This window comes from Colobus angolensis, unplaced genomic scaffold (assembly GCF_000951035.1).
Source record: "Colobus angolensis palliatus isolate OR3802 unplaced genomic scaffold, Cang.pa_1.0 Scaffold80, whole genome shotgun sequence".
Classification (NCBI taxonomy): domain Eukaryota; kingdom Metazoa; phylum Chordata; class Mammalia; order Primates; family Cercopithecidae; genus Colobus; species Colobus angolensis.
The window spans coordinates 12,685,396-12,707,513 of record NW_012121821.1 but is presented as its reverse complement, the minus strand read 5'-3'; the positions used below and the strand labels follow the sequence as shown (position 1 = coordinate 12,707,513).

General features: G+C 36.0%; 1 protein-coding gene across 2 annotated transcripts in view; it reads left to right on the top strand.

The window, feature by feature from the left end:
* NAP1L1 (nucleosome assembly protein 1-like 1) overlaps positions 1–22,118 on the top strand; it is a 38,886-nt gene that overhangs the window by 3,208 nt on the left and 13,560 nt on the right. For both annotated transcript variants that reach the window (XM_011929368.1, XM_011929369.1), the window contains exons 2-6: positions 7,427–7,463; positions 12,595–12,680; positions 14,111–14,213; positions 21,301–21,442; positions 21,693–21,773. In XM_011929368.1, coding sequence (XP_011784758.1) covers positions 7,427–7,463; positions 12,595–12,680; positions 14,111–14,213; positions 21,301–21,442; positions 21,693–21,773 — 449 coding nt within the window. The remainder of the gene's footprint in view (positions 1–7,426; positions 7,464–12,594; positions 12,681–14,110; positions 14,214–21,300; positions 21,443–21,692; positions 21,774–22,118) is intronic.

Here is a 22,118-nt window from a genome sequence, read left to right as displayed (position 1 = left end):
ATAATTGATGATTTTAAGTTCCATTTCAAACTGGTTTCATCTAAATAAGTTGGGCAGTATAGGGGTTAGAAGGAGACTTGTTACTTTACACCTATCCATATGTAAGTTGTTTAGCTCAATGACTGCGGAACATTAGAGTACATTACTGGGCTTACCATAGAAATTGGCTTCTATACCTTTGGTTACCAACTCTGCCTTTTACTTCCTGCATATTTGTATACATTTTTACTTCAGAAGTTTTGTACATTTTGATTTTTATTGGGAAACAGGGTTATATAAATTTTTTCCTTGTGGAGACAGGCTCTTGCTGTGTTACCCTGACTGGTCTTAAATGCCTCAAGTCAAGTGATCTTGTCTTGGCCTCCCAAAGTGCTGAGTTTACAGGTGTGAGCCACCACACCTGTCTAGAGTTATAATTTTGGTCTTGGAATTACTTCCTGAAGAGGGTGCAGAAGAGCATAACGGGTAAATAATGTGGTAGGCAACACTTACTGATTGGTTATTCAGGCATTGTTTTAAATTCTGTGTGTATTATTAGCTCATTTAATGCACTTAGAGATAGGTAGCATCAACATTTTAACAAGGAAATAGGTATGGAGTGGTTAAATAACCCGTCCATGGTTATGTACGTGAGCAATGATAACTTATGATGAGATAATTTTTGTCCTGGCTTTGAAAGAATGTTGACTTACACTGTTCTACTGTAAATCAGCGTGAATAAAGAATTTATTTCTTGAAGTTATAGAGGCTGAGAAATCCAAGATTGAGGGGCCCCATGTGGTGAGCACCTTACTTGTGGGGACTCTGAAGGTTCCCAAGGCAGTGCAGGGTATCACATGGGAAGGAGGCTGAGTGTGCTAACTGGGTAGTTCAGATCTCCAGTTCCCCTGGTGGGAAACTGTGTAATTTATAAAGAAATACATTAATCCACTAATGGATTAATTCATTTGTGAGGGTGGAACCCTCATGATCCAATCACTTCTTAAAGACCCCACCTCTCAGTGCTGCCACATAGGGGATTAAATTTCAACCTGAGTTTTAGAGGGGACAGATACTCAAACCATAGCAGGATGGAATTCAAAAGCACTCCACTTTGTATCTCACTGTGCTCTAGGGAAAAGCTGTATAGCAGTTATGGTCATTAAGTCTTCTAACATACAATTTGTTTACATATACAGTCATGCATGGTTAATAATGGGGATATGTTCTGGAGAAATGCATCATTAGGCCGTTTCATCCTTTTGTGAATGTCATAGAATGTATTTACACAAACCTAGATGGTACAGCCTACTACACACCTAGGCTATATGGTATAACCTGTTTGTTGTTCCCAGGCTACAAACCTGTATAGCATGTTGCTGTGTTGAATACTGTAGGCAGTTTTAACTTTTCAAAAAAATAAGTTGGAGTGTACTCTAACCACAAAAAGCATAGTAAAGTAAATACATAAACCAATAAGTCATTTATTGCCCTTATCAAGTATTATGTACTGTACATAATTGTAAGTGCCATACTTTTATATGAATCAGCTCCATTATAATCTTAGGGGACCACCGTTGTATATGCAGTCCTGGGTTGACTAAAATGTTATGTGACTGCAGTTGGGTAATGGTTTCTTAGCCTCATGTCAGCTCTATGTATCCAGTTAGTTCAGTCAGTTGCCTCCCCGCTTCCGTGGAAGATTTTCTTTGTTTTTAGTTCAGTTTAGGAAGGAAGATTTGCTTTCAGGAGGCCAGGCGTGGTGGCTCACACCTGTAATCACAGCACTTTGGGAGGCCAAGGCGGGAGCACAGGATTTCCAGACCAGTCTAGGCAACATAGTGAGACACTCTGTCTTCACAAAAAAATTTTTAAAAATTAACTGAGTGTGGTGGTGCATGCATACCTGTAGTCCCAGCTACTCAGGAGGCTGAGGTGAGAGGGTGAGAGGATCACTTGAGCCTGTGAGGTCAAGGCTGCAGTGAGCTGTATCACGCCTAGGCAACAGAGCAAGGCCTTGTCTCCAAAAAAAAAAAAAAAAAAAGTGCCTTCAAGCATGTTTTTAGGGTCAGTTATGTCTTTTGAGATCTTATATACACCATATATGTGTGAATTTTTTATTATAAAGTGACCTTTTTATCTCTTAATGTTTTTCCTTGAAGTCTATTTTTTCCTGACAATACATGCTACCTTGGTTAGTGTTTTATTCTGAAACTGTCTTTTACTTTTTTTTTTTTTAAAGAAGATATGTTGAAGTGCAGCGGCGTGATCATAGCTCACTGTAACCTCAAACTCCTGGGTTCAAGTGATCTTCCTCCCTCAGTCTTCCAAGTAGCTAGGACTACAACAGGCATTTTAATTTTTTGTAGAGATGATCTGTATTGCCCAGGCTGGCCTTGAACTCCTGGCCTCAAGCGATCCTCCTGACCCAGCCTTCCAAAGTGCTGAGACTATAGATGTGAGCTACTGCACACGGCCTCACCTTCATTCTTAAAAGGTGTTTTGGTTGGGGATAGTATTCTAAGAGCCTTAGAATATAGAAGATTAGAACATATAGAACATATTAGAACATATAGAAGATTCTGTTGTCTTTTGGTGTCTTATTGAAGAGAAGACAGCTGTCAGTCTTTTTGTGGCTTTGAAGTTAATCTACCTTTTCTGTGTGTGCTTTTGAGATGAATTTGTTTTTGCTATCTTGCCTTTTTACTGATATATCCCGAGCTGGATAAATAAACCGTATATATATATGGGTTCTTTATTTTATGGTTTTAACTTGTAGGGCTACCTGAATCTGTGGATTGGTGTCTTTCATCACTTAAGGAAATGGAAAATTCTTGCATATTAACTTCTTCAAATATTGCATCCTCCTGCTCTTGGAACTTGTATGAAGTCTTCATTAGGCTTTTTTGGATCCTAAAATGTCTTTTCATTTCAGTATTTTCAGTCCTTCAGATTCTGTGGCTCTGCCATATTTTGAAAGTTTTCTTCTAAGCTTCATTTCAGGTCACTTAATTCTTCAGCTGTTTATCTTACTCTTAAGCCAGCCCATTTAGTTTGATTTCAGTTATTTTTATTTCTGGAAGTTCTAGTTTTACAAATTTTGTTACATCACCTTTAATAGATGACTTCCTTGCAGACAGTGTATTTTCAAAGTTAGATCAAAGACAACCGGGCTTACTATGCCTATAGGTATATATTTGTTTGTAGTCTGTATGACAGTATTTAAGTCTTTGTGTAGGATTGATTTCTGTTTTATTTTCTGTTTCCCCTGTTGGCTGTAAAAATTACTTTTATGAATTTTTTAAGGTCTAGAAGGAAGCTTTCATTTATATTTGGATGTGCAGGTGTCTAAATATACCAGGGACAGATCATTTTAATTAAGTATATAGGTTGGGGTTTGTAGGGCAATATAGATGAGGTAAATTGGGGCTGTTTGTCCAGGAGAATGAATTTGTTCTTGAGGATATAGCATTTTGGGGTTCCTGCTTAATTTGGGAGAGTTGCCATAAAGATACCCATCTTGGACAGGCCCAGAATTTTAACTTTGGTTACCAGAGTTCACATTGCTGATAATTGGCAGTTGACCTTAGTGCGCAAGTGCCTTCCTTCTGCTTCCTGTATTGACTTCAGTTTTGGACTGGTAATTCCTTACTATCTTGTTAATATTTCGGTACTTTTAAGATTTTTAACAAAATGTTTTTGTTAAAAAAGTCTGTACTTTTAATTATTTTTCTGTCTTTTTTTTTTAATTTGAGACAGGGTCTCGCTCTCACCCAGGCTGGGGTGCAATGGTGTGATCTCGGCTCACTGAAGCCTCCTCCTCCTGGGTTCAAGCAATTCTCCTGCCTCAGCCTCCCAAGTAGCTGGGACTACAGGTGTGCGTAATCACGCCCGGCTAATTTTTTGTGTTTTAGTAGAGACTGGGTTTCACCATGTTGCCCAGGCTGGTCTTGAACTCCTAAGCTCAGGCAGTTCGCCTGCCTTGGCCTTTCAAAGTGCTAGGATTACAGGTATGAGCCACTGCGTCCAGCCGTATTTTTCATTGGTAGAATTGATCTGCATAATCTTGTTTGTTGCTTTCAGGAATGAAAGTTTTTCACAGAGATCTTGGAATGCAATTTAATGTCTTAACAAATAAGATTCTCACTGATTTTATTTAATGTCAACTACAGAAAAAAATTAACACAGGTATTAACCTAAACTTGTGTTTGTCAATGTGGTCTACCTGAGAACCACCTCTCAGAAGCTGAGTTTTTTGTTTAGACTGCAGATTTTTGGGTCCCACTCCCTCAGATATTTTTCTACTTTATATAGATGATGAAATAGAGCCAGAAGTTGTTTGCCTTAGTTTGTGGATTGCTACAAAGTTGATGTCAGCCCAAATGATCTGACTACAACTGACTAGAAAATTAGGTCTATCTTACAACCAAGAAATACAATGTAGCCAGAATGGGCAGGTTAGATCAGCCTTCTCTGGAGGAGTAAATGCCTCCTGTTAATGTTCTTTAAATGTTCTGTCTTGGATCCTCTTCACTAAAGATAAAGTTTCAATTTAAGAATTTAAACTATAAATATAATGCTGCAAATGGACATTGAGGTTAGCAGTGTAGCCATTCTTCTGTGAACACGTTAAAATGTTATAAAAAATTAAATTTGGAAGTTTTGGGTTTTGTTTCTATTTTTGACAATTGCTGGGTTTACTAGGCACTATATATTAAACCTAGAAAATTTCAGAGTACATTTGTGTATTGGAAATTATTATATAAATCTGTGTACTGGAAAACCAAATGCAGTCATGCACCACATAAATACTTAGCCATTACATTAAAGTTGCCTACTGTGTTCAGTACAGTCACATGCTGTATAGGTTTGTAGCCTGGGAGCAATAGTCTGTATCGTAGCCTAGGTGTGTAGTAGGCTATACCATCTCGGTTTGTGTAAGTATACTCTGATGTTTGAACAACAATAAAATCACTTAAAGACACATTTCTCAGAACATATAATCCACACATGACCATAATGGTAAATGGGAAATTAGTTCTCATTACCACCAGTCCCTTCTTTCTCATTCGGTTACTCTGGTTAGGTTTTTGTATGTTTTTAAAAAGGTTTTACTTATATTAAAGCATGTGCATATATGAGTGGAGATTTTATATATATATATATATTTTTTTTTCTCCCCATATCCAAATGGGATTTTGGCATACATTCTCTGCCTTGCTTTGGTGTTCCTTCATATCAACTCAGATATGTTTCATTTGTGACTGCAAAACATTCCATTTATGCACATTCCATTATAGTACTAAGTTTATAATAAGCTTTGTGTGCTACCCCAAAGAAGATACACTGTGATTGGCAAGATCAGATTTAATTCTTGTAATCATGAATCTTTGTCAGTTGGGAGAGACAGACCATAGGTCACCCTAATTTATAATTACAGACTGAGACATCTTATGGTGGAAAGAAAGCTTTATAGGAGTGTGTGTACAACCAAGAAATCTTACTTAACTGGAATCTGCAGGTTGGAGAAAGCATCTCTGGGGAGTGAAACTTTGAACCGAGAGTCAAAGGATGTGCAAGACTTGTTCAGAGCTGTGGAAGAACCTTCTAGGTGAACATGGAAAGCAAAGGCATTAGATTCTTTGTAATTTTTTTATGGTAGATCTCATAAGTGAATAAATCTGGAGATGGACATACTTTGTTTTTTTAATTTTTATTTTTTAAGAGACAGCGTCTCATTGTGTTGCCAAGGCTTGTCTTGAACTCCTGTCCTCAAGCGGTCCTTCTACCTTGGTCTCCCAAAGTGCTGGGATTGCAGGTGTGAGCCACGGTGCCTGGCTGAGATGGACATGTTCAAGACTTTTGATATTCCTATTGTCAGATTGCTCTCCAGAAAGAACAATAGCCAGAAATAAGGATGCATGTGCACCACAAGTTTCTCGGTATTAAAAGGAAATTATTGATGATGTGATAGACAAACTGGAATCCTACTTGCGTTTCTTTGATGTTAGAGATTCAATATTTTTCTTATTTTTGATTAGTATTCATAATTGCTAAACACTTTGTAAATGCTGACTCATTACCCAGCATCACTAGAAAAATTCATCAGTATTGTTAGGAATTATTTACAACAAATACAAAATATTTACAGAGTTAAATATATTAGGAAGAAAAATTTTCTTTATAATTACTCTATATAATTCTTTATAAGATACTAGGTCAGTAATACTGTTTCCCCCAAATAGTAGCACTTAACTGCTAAAATCAGGATCTTTTCCATTTGCAACTCTTTGTTCATAGGCATAATACGTTGCTATGAAAGTAAACACATGCAGGATTTTGTGGATTAAATATGTACTAAGATTTTTTTTTACCAGATAGCTTGATTCTATTTATTTATTGTTACTTTTTTAGAGATAGGGTCTTGCTGTGTTTCCCAGGCAGGCCTTGAACTCCTGTGCTCAAATGATCTTGCCTCTTGGGCTGCTGGGACTACAGGCTCGTGCCACTGTGCCTGGCTAAGAAGATAAACTTGATTTTAATGTGGATTCTATCAAAACTTGGTTTAGTTTTTTTTGTAATCTGTAGATTATCTGTGGCATTCTACCATTGTTTGCTGCCTGAATATAGCACATCTACTTTTAAGATTTTTCTAAAAGCAGTAGTCTCCAGGTTCATACTAATCTTTTAGTGAGAAGGAACTTAGGATGTCCTCTGGTCAGTCTTAACAGTAAACTTACTCAGGTCTGGTAACCACAAGTCTTGACAATGTCCCCAGCATATCCAGGGGAAGCTGGAGGTTGGTGGTTATCAGTTATCTAACATGAGGTACATGTACATTTGGAGAGATAGGGAAGGCTTACCTACCATTAAGATTGGGACCCACAGCTTTTGAAATAGTCTAAATGGCTGTTTGATCCAAGGATTAAATCTTCTTTAAAAAGAGATGTAGGGGGCATAGTGAGTACAGTAGCCGTCAGGTTTTGGTTTTCTTAAACATGAATTACATAAAAATGAATATTGCTAAATACGGAATGGATTTGTTTAAGATGCTAAGTAGTCTAAAAATTTAAACAGAAATTGACCTTTCTTGGTTGTTGAATTTGAATGAAGATCCTTTTGTACTGTTCCTTTCCTATGATTCTAGCAAATGTTAGTTTTTTTTTTTAACCAATGGTGCTGTTATCATAGTCTATATACAACAGATTCTAAAAGCTTAGTGGTAACTTTTCTTATTTTAAGTAATATCCTTTGAAAAATTACTTTTGATACTAGTGAGGAAGAATTTGCATGTTCCATGAGTTTTTATTCTTAACACTGATGGTATTTTAAAGGAAATAGACATTTCTTGGGACAGTTTTCAGCATGGTATTGATTTAAAGGGTTTTGGTTTCTTTTTTTTAATAAATCATATACTTTTTTTTAACATTGATGTTTCTCTCCATAGATATTTGGAGTTCTTACAACATGGCAGACATTGACAAGTAAGTGGCAGAGAGTTGGTTCTTTTTCCAAGATTTGGCATCACTTTGTACTCTGTTCTTAACAGCAAGTAGTATGAATTATATATTATGAAAATGTAGTTACTAATGCTTAGTACCTACTTTTGCAAAAGGCTAGTGCAGTGTATTCAAGATAAAATACACAATATATGATCATTAGTACATTTATGATCATATATTCAAAACCATCATACATACTAAACCATTTGTCACTGTTTTTAAGAAAGTGCGGGGCATGATAATGGATTATAAATACTTGCAGAATTCATTTTTATTGTATATATTTCCCAAAGATTTTACTGCTTGCATTGTAATGTACCAAACACCCAAAATATGTACAAAATGTATTTATATGTAGAGCTTAAGGAATATTAAGACAAGTTAAAAATAGAACATTACTGTCAGAAGGCTTGTGTGCCCCTTCTCATTTGCACCTTTCCCTCGCAGACATATAAGGGCTATCTTGGCTTTTGCTAATTCCTTTTTTTGCTTTCCTTTAGAGCTTTACCACCTATAAATTCTCAACCAGTGTTTAATTTTGAAAATCTGAATAAAGGCTCTAAGATCAGGATAACAAGGACAAAAGACTATCTGGGTCATAGTCTGGCCTCAAGTTTTCTGAGGCTTTATAAAGACTGATGGAGAAGTATTGGGCAAGGTCATGTGTCCTGGGAAGCATAGGTTTAATCAAGTTTGCGTGTGGCAGGATTCTAATGTGGATGGATGTTTTACAGAAACAGGGTCAGGAAGAATGGGATGAGGTGCACAGGATTTGTTGCGTGTAATTTTACAGTAGCCTGTGTTAAAATAGAGCACTTGGGAGTGAGGGGATGCTAAATGATTTTCCATAGCTGTTGTAGGCATCAGCGAATGATAGTGGCAGGGCTGGAAACTTCAGTACAAGATCAACACATAGAAGTACAAATAAGAATTTGGGCCATTCTTACGCATTCTGTCTTCAGCATTAAAAAAACCAGAAGAGTGGAAACAGCATTTTTAGTGATTATAGTTCTCAAAATGATCGTCTCCTGTGTCACACTTCTAATTTGGATCGCTTAACCTTGGTGACATGGCTGTCATTGGATCTATTTTACTATTTTCCTGAGTTTTCACCTTGTTTCTCCTCTTGGGTTTGTTGTTTGCCAAATCTCCCATTGCTTTCTTGGTGTGTTAGTACCTTCTTGGAATAGTATAAGGGAGGTAAATTATTTTAAGACATGTCATGACACAAAACGACTATTCTACCTTTATGCCGGATAGTTTGGGTGTAGGATAGTAAGATGGGAATCATTTTTCTTCAGAATTTTGAAGGCATTGCTCCATTGTCACCTTGCTTCCAGTGTTGCTGTGTTGAAGTTCAGAGTCATTGTAATTAACTATTTGTGTATGATAATTAAGAAATATATACAGTTACAGTTTATATACGTTTCTTTCTGGAAGCTACTATGGCTTCAGAGTTCTGAAATTTTCACATTATTGTTTTTTTCTTTTAACGTTACATGTTCAGTGGTGGACCCTTTTAGTGCAGCAATTCAGGGGCTTTTAGTTCAGGGATAGTCTTGATTTAACTTTGTGATTGCTTCATTTATTTTTTCTCTTTCTGGAGCTACTATTAGGTGTCGTGTGTTGGATCGGTCATCTCATGATCTTCTGTCCTATTTTCCATCTTTGTCTCTTTGCTCTTCTTTCTAGGCAGAACTGAAGACTTTCAGCTCGTGTTGAGTTTTAAGATTTCTGTTGTTTTAGTTTCCAAGACCTGCTTTATTCTTCCTGTTTTTTTTTGTTTTTGTTTTTGTTTTTTAATAGCATCCTGTCCTTGTTTCACTGATAATCTCGTTTGTCTGGATATTTCTTCCATCTTTATAGTCCATTTGCTCTTACATTTTCTTTCCCTCATTTGGTCTCGATCTAAGACGCTTTCCTAAAATATAAATCAATACTTGGTTGGCTGCTCATTAAGATTGGGTTGGGTGGGGTGCAGGGACAATTCAGAGATGATTAAAAAAGAAAATTGATTGGAAAATTTGAGTGTTGAAGAGGGAGGCTCGTTAATTTGGGATTTCAGTGTAGGGTCACTAGAGTGGGCATTTGTTAGAAACCCCGGTGTTAGAATTTTTTTTTTTTTTCTGGGCTAGTCAGATTAATCATTGAACAGTGTCTGGGTAAAGATCTGGCCTCTGGTGTTTCTCTAAATGTAGAGGAGGCTCTACACTTAGCATTCTAGTGTGCACATAGTCCTATATCTTTGATGCTGTTAACTGTGTCTGTTGTCTTCCAGTCCGAGTTCTGAATTTTACCCTTTCCGAGAGGAAACGGAGTATGTCTGCTAGTGTAGAGGAGAAGATGTAATGATTTAACTGCTTATCAGTTTTTACTTTCTTGTTTTAGCCACCTTCTCTCCTGCCCCACCCCTTGCCCTAGTTCTAGAAATGTACCTGGTACCACCAGTTCTTATCCTTTTGAAGACTGGGATTGGGCTGCTTCTCAGCTTTCCCCACGGCTAATCTTAGATTTCAGTTCTCTCAATGAAATTATCACCTGTCTGGTTTCCAGCTTGCAAAATGTTGCTGCCCTTGTTTCTTTGATTTCAGTGTTAGTCTGCTAACAAAACTAAACTAAAAAACCCTTTATCATAATTTTAGTGTAGATTTTAGGGATTAAGATCAGATGAGTTTGTGGTATCTGCCATCTTAACTTTGAAATTCTCATTTTAAACTTTAAAAAGAGCAAATTGGTTGTGACAGCTTGATTTCCCTCTTCCTTATTATTTAATTTTGGATGCCTGTTAGTCCTGGGAGGGTGGAAGTCAGAAGGGATTCTTGTTCTTGAAAACCAGAGTCAGTAAACCTTCCTCTGTAAAAGACTTGGTGGAAACATTTTCAGCATTTTGGGCCACATGATTCCCTTAACTGCAGTTGGCCCTCTGTGTCTGTGGGTTCAGTTTGCATCTATGAATTCAACCAACTGCAGATAGAAAATATTAGGGTAAAAAACAATAAAATATAATAGCACAATAATAAATGCAAATAAACAGTAGAACATAACAACTATTGTTTGTTTGGTTTTTAATAGAGTATTCTCACTGTGTTGTTCAGGCTGGTCTTGAACTCCTGGCCTCCAGTGATCCTCTTGCCTTGGCTCCCAGAATGTTGGGATTGTAGGCATGAGCCACTTCGTCTGGCCCAGCATAATACAACTATTTACATAACGTTTACATTGTATATAGTATTATTATAAGTAATCTAGAGGTGATTTAAAGTATGCAGGAGGATGTGCATAGGTTAGTTGCAGTTACTGTGCCATTTTATATGAGGGACTTGAACATCCCAGCATTTTGGTAGGGAAGTTTCCTGGAACCAGTCCACCATAGAATCGGAGGGATGACTGTACTCAACTCTGCTGATGTAGTGTGAAAGCAGATAATACATACATGTAGTACATCTGTGTTCCAATAAAATTTTATCTACAATAGTAGGGTGGGCTGGATTTGGCCACATGGACATAGTTTGTGGACAGCTGTTTTAAAGCCTTTACATATAGATGTTCAATAAATGATTAAAGACACTAGAGGAGGAGTTGCTCCAATTATCTCTAACCAGTGGCCCTTAAGTGTGTATACTTATGAAACACTTAAAGTTTATACTAAATCAAAGTTCTTCCAGAAATAGGCTGGGCGTGGTAGCTCATGCCTGTAATCCCAGGATTTTGGAAGGTCGACATGGGAGGATCACCTGAGGCCAGCCCAGCCAACATGGTGTAACCCTGTCTCTACTAAAAATACAAAAATTAGCCATGTGCAGTGGCGCACTCCTGTAGTCCCAGCTATTCAGGAGGTTGAGGCACAAGAATTGCTTGAGCTTGGGGGACAGAGGTTGCCGTGAGCCGAGGTTGTGCCACTGCACTCCATCGAGCCTGGATGGAGCGAGACTCTGTCTCAAAAAAGAAAAAAAAAAGCTTTCAGAAATAATATGTATCATTTCTGAAGACTGAATTCTTTTCCTCAGTTGACAGGAACTTAAATTATGCTGGTAGAGTACAGTTGATTTTTTTCTGTAGTTGTATGAAAATTAAGTCATCATTTGTCCCTATGGAAAATTAATTTTTCAAATGCTGTTTAAACACAAAAGCAACTACGTTTCTAATCCAAATGTTAAAAAAAAAATTCACACAGGAATTGTACAATGACCTTTTATATTGACTTTGGAATCCTTATCTTCCTTTCTAATGCTAGATGTAATCTCATTTTCAAAAATTTGATTTTTGGTGATTTTTTTTTTTTAAGATGAAATGAGAAGGATGCTATCTTACTACTTTTTAACTTTCTCTTTGAATGGTGCTGTCATCTTGGCTTTGTTCTAAACAAGAGCTAGACTCAGAAGTCTTCACTTTATTCTTTCTTAACCTCCACTATGAAGTAAAGAAAAGGAAAGTCCAAAGATAGTATAAGCTGGTATAGTTGCTCCACAGCCATAAGGGATCCAGGATTCTTCTGTTTTTCCTTACTCCTTTTTCTTTAGCTGGTGGCTTTCATTCGCTAGGATGCCTCCTGGTCCAGTGTGGCTGCTGGAGCTCGAGCAATCACATTAATATTCTAAGTGGGAGTGGGGAGAAGGGATTAAGATAAAGGCTTCCCAGCTGTCTACTTTCCTGTTAAGGATACTTCCTCAAAGAAAAACAGCACTTCTGTGTTTCTATCTTGCTGCCAAAATAGTCTAGCTGAAGGTAGGCTAGGAAATGTAGACTTTTAGCTTGGTGTGTTGCCATCTCCTATAAAATGAGGATGTTGTTACTACGAAGAAAAAGTAAAATCAGTAGATACTGGGTTGAATGCACATACTTGTTGACATCACATTCCCCAAAAACCTACAAAACCAATTTTATAAAGCTTGAAAAGTATAAACTTCACATTTGACCAGATGCTTTTAATGAAAGTTTAACCACTTCCGGTTTGTACTTGTTTACATGTGAAGTTAGAAAACGGAATTACCTTTTGAATTTCCTATTTCATGTCTTTGAAAGAGATACTAATTTTGAAAATGAATTTTAAGTTTTTCTGTAATTTTTTTTGGTAATTGGTACATTTGAACCTTGGTGTGATACTATGATATTATAGCAAAGAACAGTCTGAACTTGATCAAGATTTGGATGATGTTGAAGAAGTAGAAGAAGAGGAAACTGGTGAAGAAACAAAAATCAAAGGTATTACTTTAAATTACTTCAGGAGCCAATGATTGCTGGCACATGTCTACTAGAGGGTAGTTAGAAGTACCAGTCTGTTTTTTTGGACCCTTCTCATTGTCCTATTTTATCTACTGGTCCATACCTCTAGAAACTGTGTGTGTGTGTGTGTGTGTGTGTGTGTATTTGTTCGAGAGAGAGAAAGGAGAGGGTAGGTATAGATACAGCAACTCAAAAGTCATTGTTTGCATCCTGCACTGTTGGAGCGACTTGGTATACCTGTGTCAAACAGCTGCCCATGAGTTCTGTCTGAATTTAAAAATGTTACAGGTTGTGATGTGCTTATAACAGTATGTTTAGTGTTTAATTATATAGAGAACATGTAGTGTGTGTCTTCTTAAAAATCCACTCCTTCAAGCAGAAAAGCCATTTATTAAATGTAAATAATGTTCACAATTTATTTTAGCAGATACTTTTTAAAAGGAGTGGTGGTGGGGGCTTGTACTGCTTAGGATATGTCCTGTAGATCTGGGCCAAGAATATTAAGGTACCTGATGACTCAGCTTTTCATTTTTAAACCAGATGGAAGTTAATTGTGAAAAGACTTCAGAACTTGTATTAATAGCTTCAGCTTTCATTTTGTAACATTTTCTTAACAGATACAGAACTGTATCCTCAGTGACCAATATTGATATTTAAAAATTTATATTGGTTATCCTGGCTGTACATCATCCAATAATTGAATTATTATCAGAAGTAAATTGACCTCCAAAAACATAATTGGGAAAGTTAAGTTTATGGCACTTTGTGTAATAACTGTATTGATGATGAAGAGAAGATTAGTAGCGTAATTTGTTTTGTAAAAATCTAGTGTATATTTGGATTATGTTTTTAAAAAGCCATTTATAACCACATTTTGTTTGGCTTCAGTTGCAACCGTTGACTGTGTCAACTATTAACTTTATTCATACACATAGAAATACATTACACAAGCATCAAACATAAACATTCAGATCATTCACTTCACCTTTCTCCTGGGCCTAAAACTGTCAATATATTTGCAGTTTTTCTGATATGTGTTGTCTGCATTCAAAGGACTGTCAAGAGTCATAGATAGGCATCTGAATGAAGCTTTGAGCTTCCTAAAATGCAAGGTGGGTGAAACACAAGATACCAGGAAGAGGAAGGATACTGTTCATAGTAGTTGTGGCAATGACCTTGAGAAATGCCTTGACTAGGGATAGATTAGGAATCTGAATTATTCCTGAACATTGGGTTTTCCTAGAGTGTATTCTCTTTAGCTTGCCTGCCCGTCTCTACTCATTAGATACACCAGCAATTTATGGGCCAGTTAGGAAAACTTCATGAGATTGGATTGTCCTATTAAATTAAAAAAGCATAATACATTTTCATAAAATCCTTCTTTCGATGCCCTTTTTTTTTTTTTAAAGCACGTCAGCTAACTGTTCAGATGATGCAAAATCCTCAGATTCTTGCAGCCCTTCAAGAAAGACTTGATGGTCTGGTAGAAACACCAACAGGATACATTGAAAGGTACAAGTTCTCCTTTTCCGTAGTCCTTATTTATCTTTCTATAATCAATCAACATTGTAGGCGTATCTGTTTTTAAGACCATCTAGGATTTAGGTATGCAGTAGTGGAAACCTGTTGTCTGCTAGTATCCAGTATAGGATTATTGGAAGTTTAAAATTGTGCTTAGTACCACCTGTTTACATTGGTCTTTTAAAGTTTATTTTGGTTCAAGTTTATAGGAAGTACACTGATTTTAAGCATTTCAGAGATTTGTTTAGAGGTATGTTAGAAATGCACAGAATTAGAAGAAATACAGATTTCTTATTTCACTGGTGACATAAATCATTACTAATAGCATGAATATCTTATGCAGCTTACACGTTAAAAAACCTTTTTTGTGATTTTAAGATCCATTCAGGTTACTATCTATATGTTAATTATAGTTAGTAGCTTCTAAATGTTGCCTAGTTCTGTGTGGTGTGTGTTCTCTGTGTTTTATTATCTGCTTTTCCTACAATGGACTCCTTTATCAACACAAATTCAATTACATGGCCTGTAAAGGAACTGTGTGAGAATTTCTTTGAGATGTGTACTCAGCAGTGGGATTGCCACTTACATAGAGTATGCAAGCCTTTAAGCATTGTGCTTCCAGCATGATTTCCAGAAATACTGTACCCAGTGCAAGAAGATGGATTCATCTTCATGTCTGCCAACAATTGGCACCATCCAGCTTCGTAGTGTTTTTGTTTATATTTTGAAATCAGTATAAGAGGTACAGACTCATTTTGTCTTATTTGTGTTTTATGATTTCTAATGAGTTTTTAGCTTTTCTTCATAATGCTTGAACCTTTTTGGTTGCCCATTGGTACCCTTTTTCCATTTTCCTGTTGAGATTGCAATTTTTTTTTAATGCTTTTGCAAAAGTCTTTGTATTCCAAATGTTATTCCCTTATCAGTTTTTAGACATTCTAAATAATGTGTCATTTCTACTAATTTATCCATGGAGTCCTCTGGTAAACAGTTAAGTTTTATTTTAGTAAAATATTTTGCCCTAGGGCTTGTGCTTTTGAAACTGTTTAAGAAGTCCCTCCTGGATTCTGCTACATTTCCTATTGAATAGTTTTACCTTTTACATTTAGGTCTTAAATCCCTCTAGAGTCTACCTTTCTATTTGGTGTGTGTAAACTTCCAGTTCCTTTTTTTTCTGCCTCATTTTTTAATGAGCAAGGTTTATTTATTTATTTATTTTGGGTCTTCCTCCAGTGACATGAGCTAGTTTTTTTTTCACTATTCACTAATCAATCCATTCTTCCCCCATTTAGGTGTACCACCTACCTTCATTGCATATCAAGTTGTAAACACCTGTGTTTGTCTTTGAGCAGCACTCTTCTGTTTTATTGGTCTTTGTCTCTTGTCATTGTAACACTTAATTACTATGACTTTATAGTTGTCTTAATATTTGGCAGGGCAGGTTGCATCCTTTCACACATCTCCCCCAAACACAGTCATCCACATTTTTGACAGTTAAGTTTATCAGGGTTGTCAACAAGCAAAAAAAAATATTAAAACTCTGATAGGAATTGTATTGCATTTATAGATTTACAGAAATTATATCTTTTAATATTGTCTCATCCACATACTTCTAATTATTCAGGTCACATTCTGTGTCTTTAGTTTCAAAGTTATCTTCATAGAGTCTGTTGGTTAAGTTAATTTCTGTATATTGTGTGTGGCTGTTGTGAATAGCATCTTTTTTATTGTATTTTCTGTTTGGCTGTTCTTGATTTACAGAGGATTGCTGTTTTTTTTTTTTAAGTTGCTCTTGTATCCGGTAATTTTGCTAAATTTATTGTAGTAATGTGTTCTGTTTTGCCCCCTTAGTCACAAGATTTTATCTGCAAATAATGGCAGTTTTAGCTCTGTTCTTCCACATTACATTATACCACATATTTTTCTTTACAACATTACCAGGACTTTCACTACTGTGTTAAACATTAGTATTAAAAAAGGACATCTTTGTCTTATTTCTGTTCATATTGGAAATGAATATAAAAATCTCTATTAAATTCAGGCCTGTTTACTGTTTTTTAATCTGAACTTTGTTTTTTTCTATCAATTAAGATGCTCTATTGAACTTTTTCCTTCAATATATTAAGTAAATAGTAAATACATGTTTTGGAAATACTTATTTTGGATATCATACTAGCCTTGCATTCCTGTAGTAAATTGAATCATGATGTGTTATTGATAACATTGTTGAGTAATTGAATTTTACAGTTCTTACTTGTTAGTGAAATGAGCTTGTGTTGTGTGCATTCATGTATGTATGTGCATAAAGAAACTTTCAGGAAGTGGTAATACTTAACTGGTTTTTGGAGTCAAATTTCAATTGCCTAATCTAATGAATGGCTGCTTTTTTTTTATTTTTCCTATTTCCTGAAACAACTTGTATAAGATAGGAATTAGCTGTTCTTAGGGTAGAACTCTTCTAAAAATTTAGTTTGTACCTTTGGAGTTTGGGAAGTAGAGGTCCTGGGGAGTTTTGGATAATTTTTTTTTTTTTTTTTGACATACTAATTTATTCAAGTTCTCTCATCAGTTTTGGAGTTTCATATTTTAAACATGTACACATTTAGGTTTAAAATTGATTAGTACATAGTTGACAATAGTTTTAAAAATCTGGTTTTCATATTCTGTATTTTGCATCTTAATTCTGCTAGTTGTCTTGATCTTATTAATTTTTTAGAATATTAATTTTGCTTTTGGTTTTCCTTTTCCATACTGTCCTTTGTTATTGTGGCTGTCTGATTTCTGGCATTAATGTTACTTCTTTTTTAGGTTTGCTCTGTGGTACTCTCCAGTTTTTTAAATTGAATGTGTAATTCGTTTGATTTTATTTTTTAATTTGCGTTTTTTATGGCCTTAATACTCTTACTTTTGTAAATGTTGAGTGTGAAGATCTGTATGCTGAAATTAATAGCTCAAGCTTATTGTATTGTTCACAGCTTCTCTTTATTTCTGCTTATTGGTTGTCTGTTTGACCTGACAGTTTTTTCTGTCATTTGTAGATTGAAATATTTTGAAGCCGTATTAGGTGTATAATATTTGTGATGAGCATTTCTTCTCGTTTCATTTTACTGATATGTGTCTTCCTTTGTATTTTATAATTTTTGGGGGGGGGCATAATTTTTATTTGTCTGATATTACAGTAACGACCCCCCAGCTTTTATGACAAGGCCTCACTTAGTGATCCACACTGGAGTGCAGTGGCATACTCATGGCTCACTGTGATCCTCCCACCCCAACCTCACAAGTAGCTGGGACCCACAGGTACATACCGTCGTGCCTGGCTATTATTTTTGTAGAAATGGGGTCTCCCTGTGTTGCCCAGACTGATCTCGAGCTCTTGGGTTCACTTTGGGCTTCCAAAGTCCTGGGAATACAGGCTCTTTTTTTTTTTTTTTTTTTAAACTTTTAACCTAGTATGTCTTTTTTCATCTTTTCATCTTTGTTTCTTCCTCTAGATCAATGTTTGCTTCTTTTATTTTTTGGATATAGTGTCTCGCTTTGTCTCCAGGCTGGAGTGCCATAGCACAATGACGGCTCACTGCAGCCTTAGCCTTGGGCTCAAGCGATTCTCCTGCCTCAGCCTCCCAAGTAGCTGGGACTATAGGCACACACCACCGTGCCTGGCTAATTTTTTTATTTTTGTAGAGATGGGGTTTCACATTGTTGCCCAAGCTGGTCTCAAACTTCTGAGTTAAAGCGATTCACCCACCTGGGCTTCCCAGAGTGCTGAGATTACAGGCATGAGCCACCACACTCAGCCTCAATGTTTGCTTCTTTATTATTAGTAAGGCTGACTTTGCATTTCTTAAAAGTTATATTGTTTTTGGATTTATTGCTGCCATCTTTCTCTTTTTTAATTTATTTTACTTTGGGTCTTCTTTTCGGCTTCCCATTGGATAAATCAAGTCGTCTTCTGCTGGTTTCAAAGTTAATGCATTGATTTTTGTTACTATGGTAGTGGCTTATAACCTAATATCTAAGTTTATTTACCCCTATTGATATCTTAAATTTACCAATATTTATATTGTTTATAAATGTGCTTTCTCTGGCCCTCTATTTTTCCCTTCAAGGCAAGAAATTTACCAAGATATTTGACTGCACCCGTACCTTACATAGAATCTGCTGAATTTTTTTTTAATTTCCTCAAAAGTTGCTTTTAGTAATATATAGTGAGTATCTGTGGCAAACCTGAAGCCTGGTATACCTGATACAATTTTTGTCTTGCTTTTATATCTGAATAATAGTTTGGCTATGAAGTAGTAAATTCAGAGTTCTTAAAAACTACAATTTATTTTTTCTTTATTTCAGCGTTTCTTTTAATGCCTGTTGTTAGTCTGATTCCTTTTTCTTTGTAGGTTATTCTTTTTCACTGGACACCTTTAGAATTTTCTTGTCTTTGATATTCATAAATCTCATTAACATGTCTAGGAAGCAGAGTAAGGATTTTTATATTGCTTTAATTCTGAGAAATGTATCATTCTTATATGTTAAGATTTTGTACCCCTTCTCTGTTTGTCAGCTGTTGCTACTTTTGTCATCCATATCTCAGAGCTTTTCTATTTTCCATCTGTCTTTCATGCTGCCTTCTGGTAGAACTTTTCAACATCATGGACTTTATCTTCAGTTGAATCTATCCTGTTTCTCTTATTTGTTGCCTATTTTAGTTATTGTATTTTTCATACTTAACATTCCCACTCTGTTTTAGATTTCTTGGTCTTGTTGCATGTTGTTAATCTTCCTCATCTCTAAGTATATTTACATTCTTGTTTAAATTCTCTAATTATGCTGCTTCAGATGATAATCATTTCACTCTTTCATAGAAATTGTACCCTTGAAGTGTCTAGTTATTCTTTGAGCTCTGGCACATTAGGCAATACCAGTTACCCTAATAATGAATATTTGGGGAGAAATGAAGGTTTGTGACAAGGAGAAGGGCACAGGGTGAGCCTAAGTAGTATAGCACTAGTTGCCTTAGACTGAAAGTTTGCTGTCAGTCCAGGCAATTTTTATGGTGTGCTTTGTAAGGGTGGGGGACTAATCGTCTTTGGTTGTCAATTCCTTATTCCTAGATTGGAGCAAATACATGTTTGAGGGCTTTGAACCACTGCAGCTTTCATCAACCCTGGCATTGGGCTCTTGTGAAGGGTGAAGATGACAGACAATGATTGTTGCAAGGCAGGAGCAGAACTTAAAAAGATTTCTTGTGGAATTGCTATTCCAGCCTGTCCGCATGGCTACCTACTGTGGCCATTCTCTCCCTAAGTTGTTGGTCACCCTGTACCAGTTAAACACAACCTCCAGTCTTACCTGAAATTGCTTACAGTGTGTGTGTGCCTCAGTAGTTGCTTCATTCTTGTTCTAAAGTTTCTGGGATTAGCTTTTTAGGGGAGCAAGAAAAGCCAGAAGCCCATGCTGGTTCACCACCTTGGCAGAGTAGTGCTTTTTACTTAAAATTAACAGAAATAGAAAGGTGATATCTTCAAGGGTTTGTTTTTTATTTCTAATAATATTAAATAGTGACTAACTAAGTGCATTATTTGATTCACAAAAGTTTGTGGCAGGAAATTCTAACCTGGATTTTGTCTCTGTTGCATAGATTCCCTAAAGTTAGGTACATTTTAAGTGTGAACATTTATTATTAGAGAGGTTTAATCATTCTTTAGGAGACTGAAAACCTAGTGTGTATAACCTGTTAAAAATCAGTGCCCCCTATTCACAGTAGCAGACATGGAATCAACCTAAATGACCATCAATGACAGATCTGATACAGAAGATGTATACATCACGTAATACTATGCAGCCATACAAAGAACGAGATCATGTCTTTTGTGGAAACATGGATGGAGCTAGAGGCTATTATCCTTAACAAACAAACACATGAACAGAGAACCAAATACCACACGTTCTTACTTATAAGGAGGAGCTAAATCATGAGAACTCATGAACACAAAGAAGGAAACAACAGACACTGGGGTTACTTGAGGGTGGAGTGTGGGAGGAGGGAGAGGAGCAGAAAATTAAGTATTGGGTACTGGGCTTAATACCTGGTTGATAAAATAATCTGTACAGCAAACCTTCACATATCCCCATATTTTAGGGTATACATATATATAGGGTATACACATATATTTTAGGTTGACCTAAAATAAAAATTAAAATAGTGCTTCACAGTGCATTGTATGGTGTATGTATTTTATCTCATCAAAGCTGTTATTTATTTTTGAGACAGGGTCTCATTCTGTCAGCCAGGCTGGAGTGCAGTGGTGGTGCAATCTTGCTCAATTCGGCTTCGACATTCCAGGCTCAGGTGACCCTCTTATCTTAGCCTTCCAAGTAGCTGGGACCACAGGCATGCACCACCACACCCAGCTAATTTTTGTATTTTTTGTAGAGACAGGGTTTTGCCGTGTTGCCCAGGCTGGTCTTGAACTTTTGGGCTCAAGCAGTCCACCCGCCTCGGCTTCCCAAGGTGCTGGGACTATAGTTGTGAGCCATAGCACGTGCGGCCTGAAGCTGTTATTTTAAAAATACATGTCTCCTCTTTATAGTATGTTACACTCTTATTTAATAATGTGATTACTAATTCCTAATTAAATATGGAGACTAAAATATAATAATGGTATGTGGAATCTTGTCCTTTTTCCTGATATACATATGCTCCCCTCCTTTTCCTAATAACTAGTATAGGTGAGATATATGTAAAAGAAAAATCCAAGTAATCATTATTCTCAGAATTAAAATGGTTAGTCCATGACTTCAGCAATGACAAGTCCAGCACTTAATTTGGGTAAAGATTTAGGGTTGACAGTATGATTTACATTTTCTTCATCAATTTACCTAGTTACATTTCAACTTTTGAAATATAGCCAGTGGGTCAATATATTTATATCTATTTGATTTTTATTTACTTTGACTCCACCTTTTGCTTCAGATAAAAAACCTATCATTCACTAACTCCAATGCTTCAGTTTCAATATGACAAAAGAAGTGTGACTTCCGTTTTAGTGTGATGCTATGTAACTGATTTCTAACCTTTCAGCCTGCCTAGGGTAGTTAAAAGACGAGTGAATGCTCTCAAAAACCTGCAAGTTAAATGTGCACAGATAGAAGCCAAATTCTATGAGGAAGTTCACGATCTTGAAAGGAAGTATGCTGTTCTCTATCAGCCTCTGTTTGATAAGGTAATGCTTTCTCCTACTTTGTTTAATTTAACATTCTAGAAGATGAAGTCTGGAAATATAAGCAGACTTGGAAGAGGTTAGTCTTTAGAACTCTCATTGAAATTGTTATTAGAGGCACTTGGAGGAACTATCAATAATAAAGTTGTGGTATGCATTTGTTAAATTTATAAGACTTCTTAGTGAGAAACTGCTGGTTTTACCTTGGATGCCAGTGATTTTATACAGCCTTTTTTTTTTTTAATCATTTTAGCGATTTGAGATTATTAATGCAATTTATGAACCTACGGAAGAAGAATGTGAATGGAAACCAGATGAAGAAGATGAGATTTCGGTTGGTACCAACTTTATTTTAGTATGTTTTATAGATGGTAAAATCTTAGGACTTGTCAGAAATGTTAGCATTTAATGATGGAGTACAATATTATATAACTAGTTGTATTTTTTTCATTTTTTAATTTTACATCTTATATTTTTCTAATACTTTATATTAAAAAAACAGTCATTCAAAATTGTAATTTGCATGGCAATAAGCAGTGGTTTCATGGATTCTAAGTTTCTTAAAAGTGTCCACAGCATTAACACCACAAGTCTTCTTTCCAATTTGCAGCACCTGACTTAAAGTTTAAATTCATCTAATGCATCATTAAAACTGTCATTTTCTCTTGTGAGAAGACAT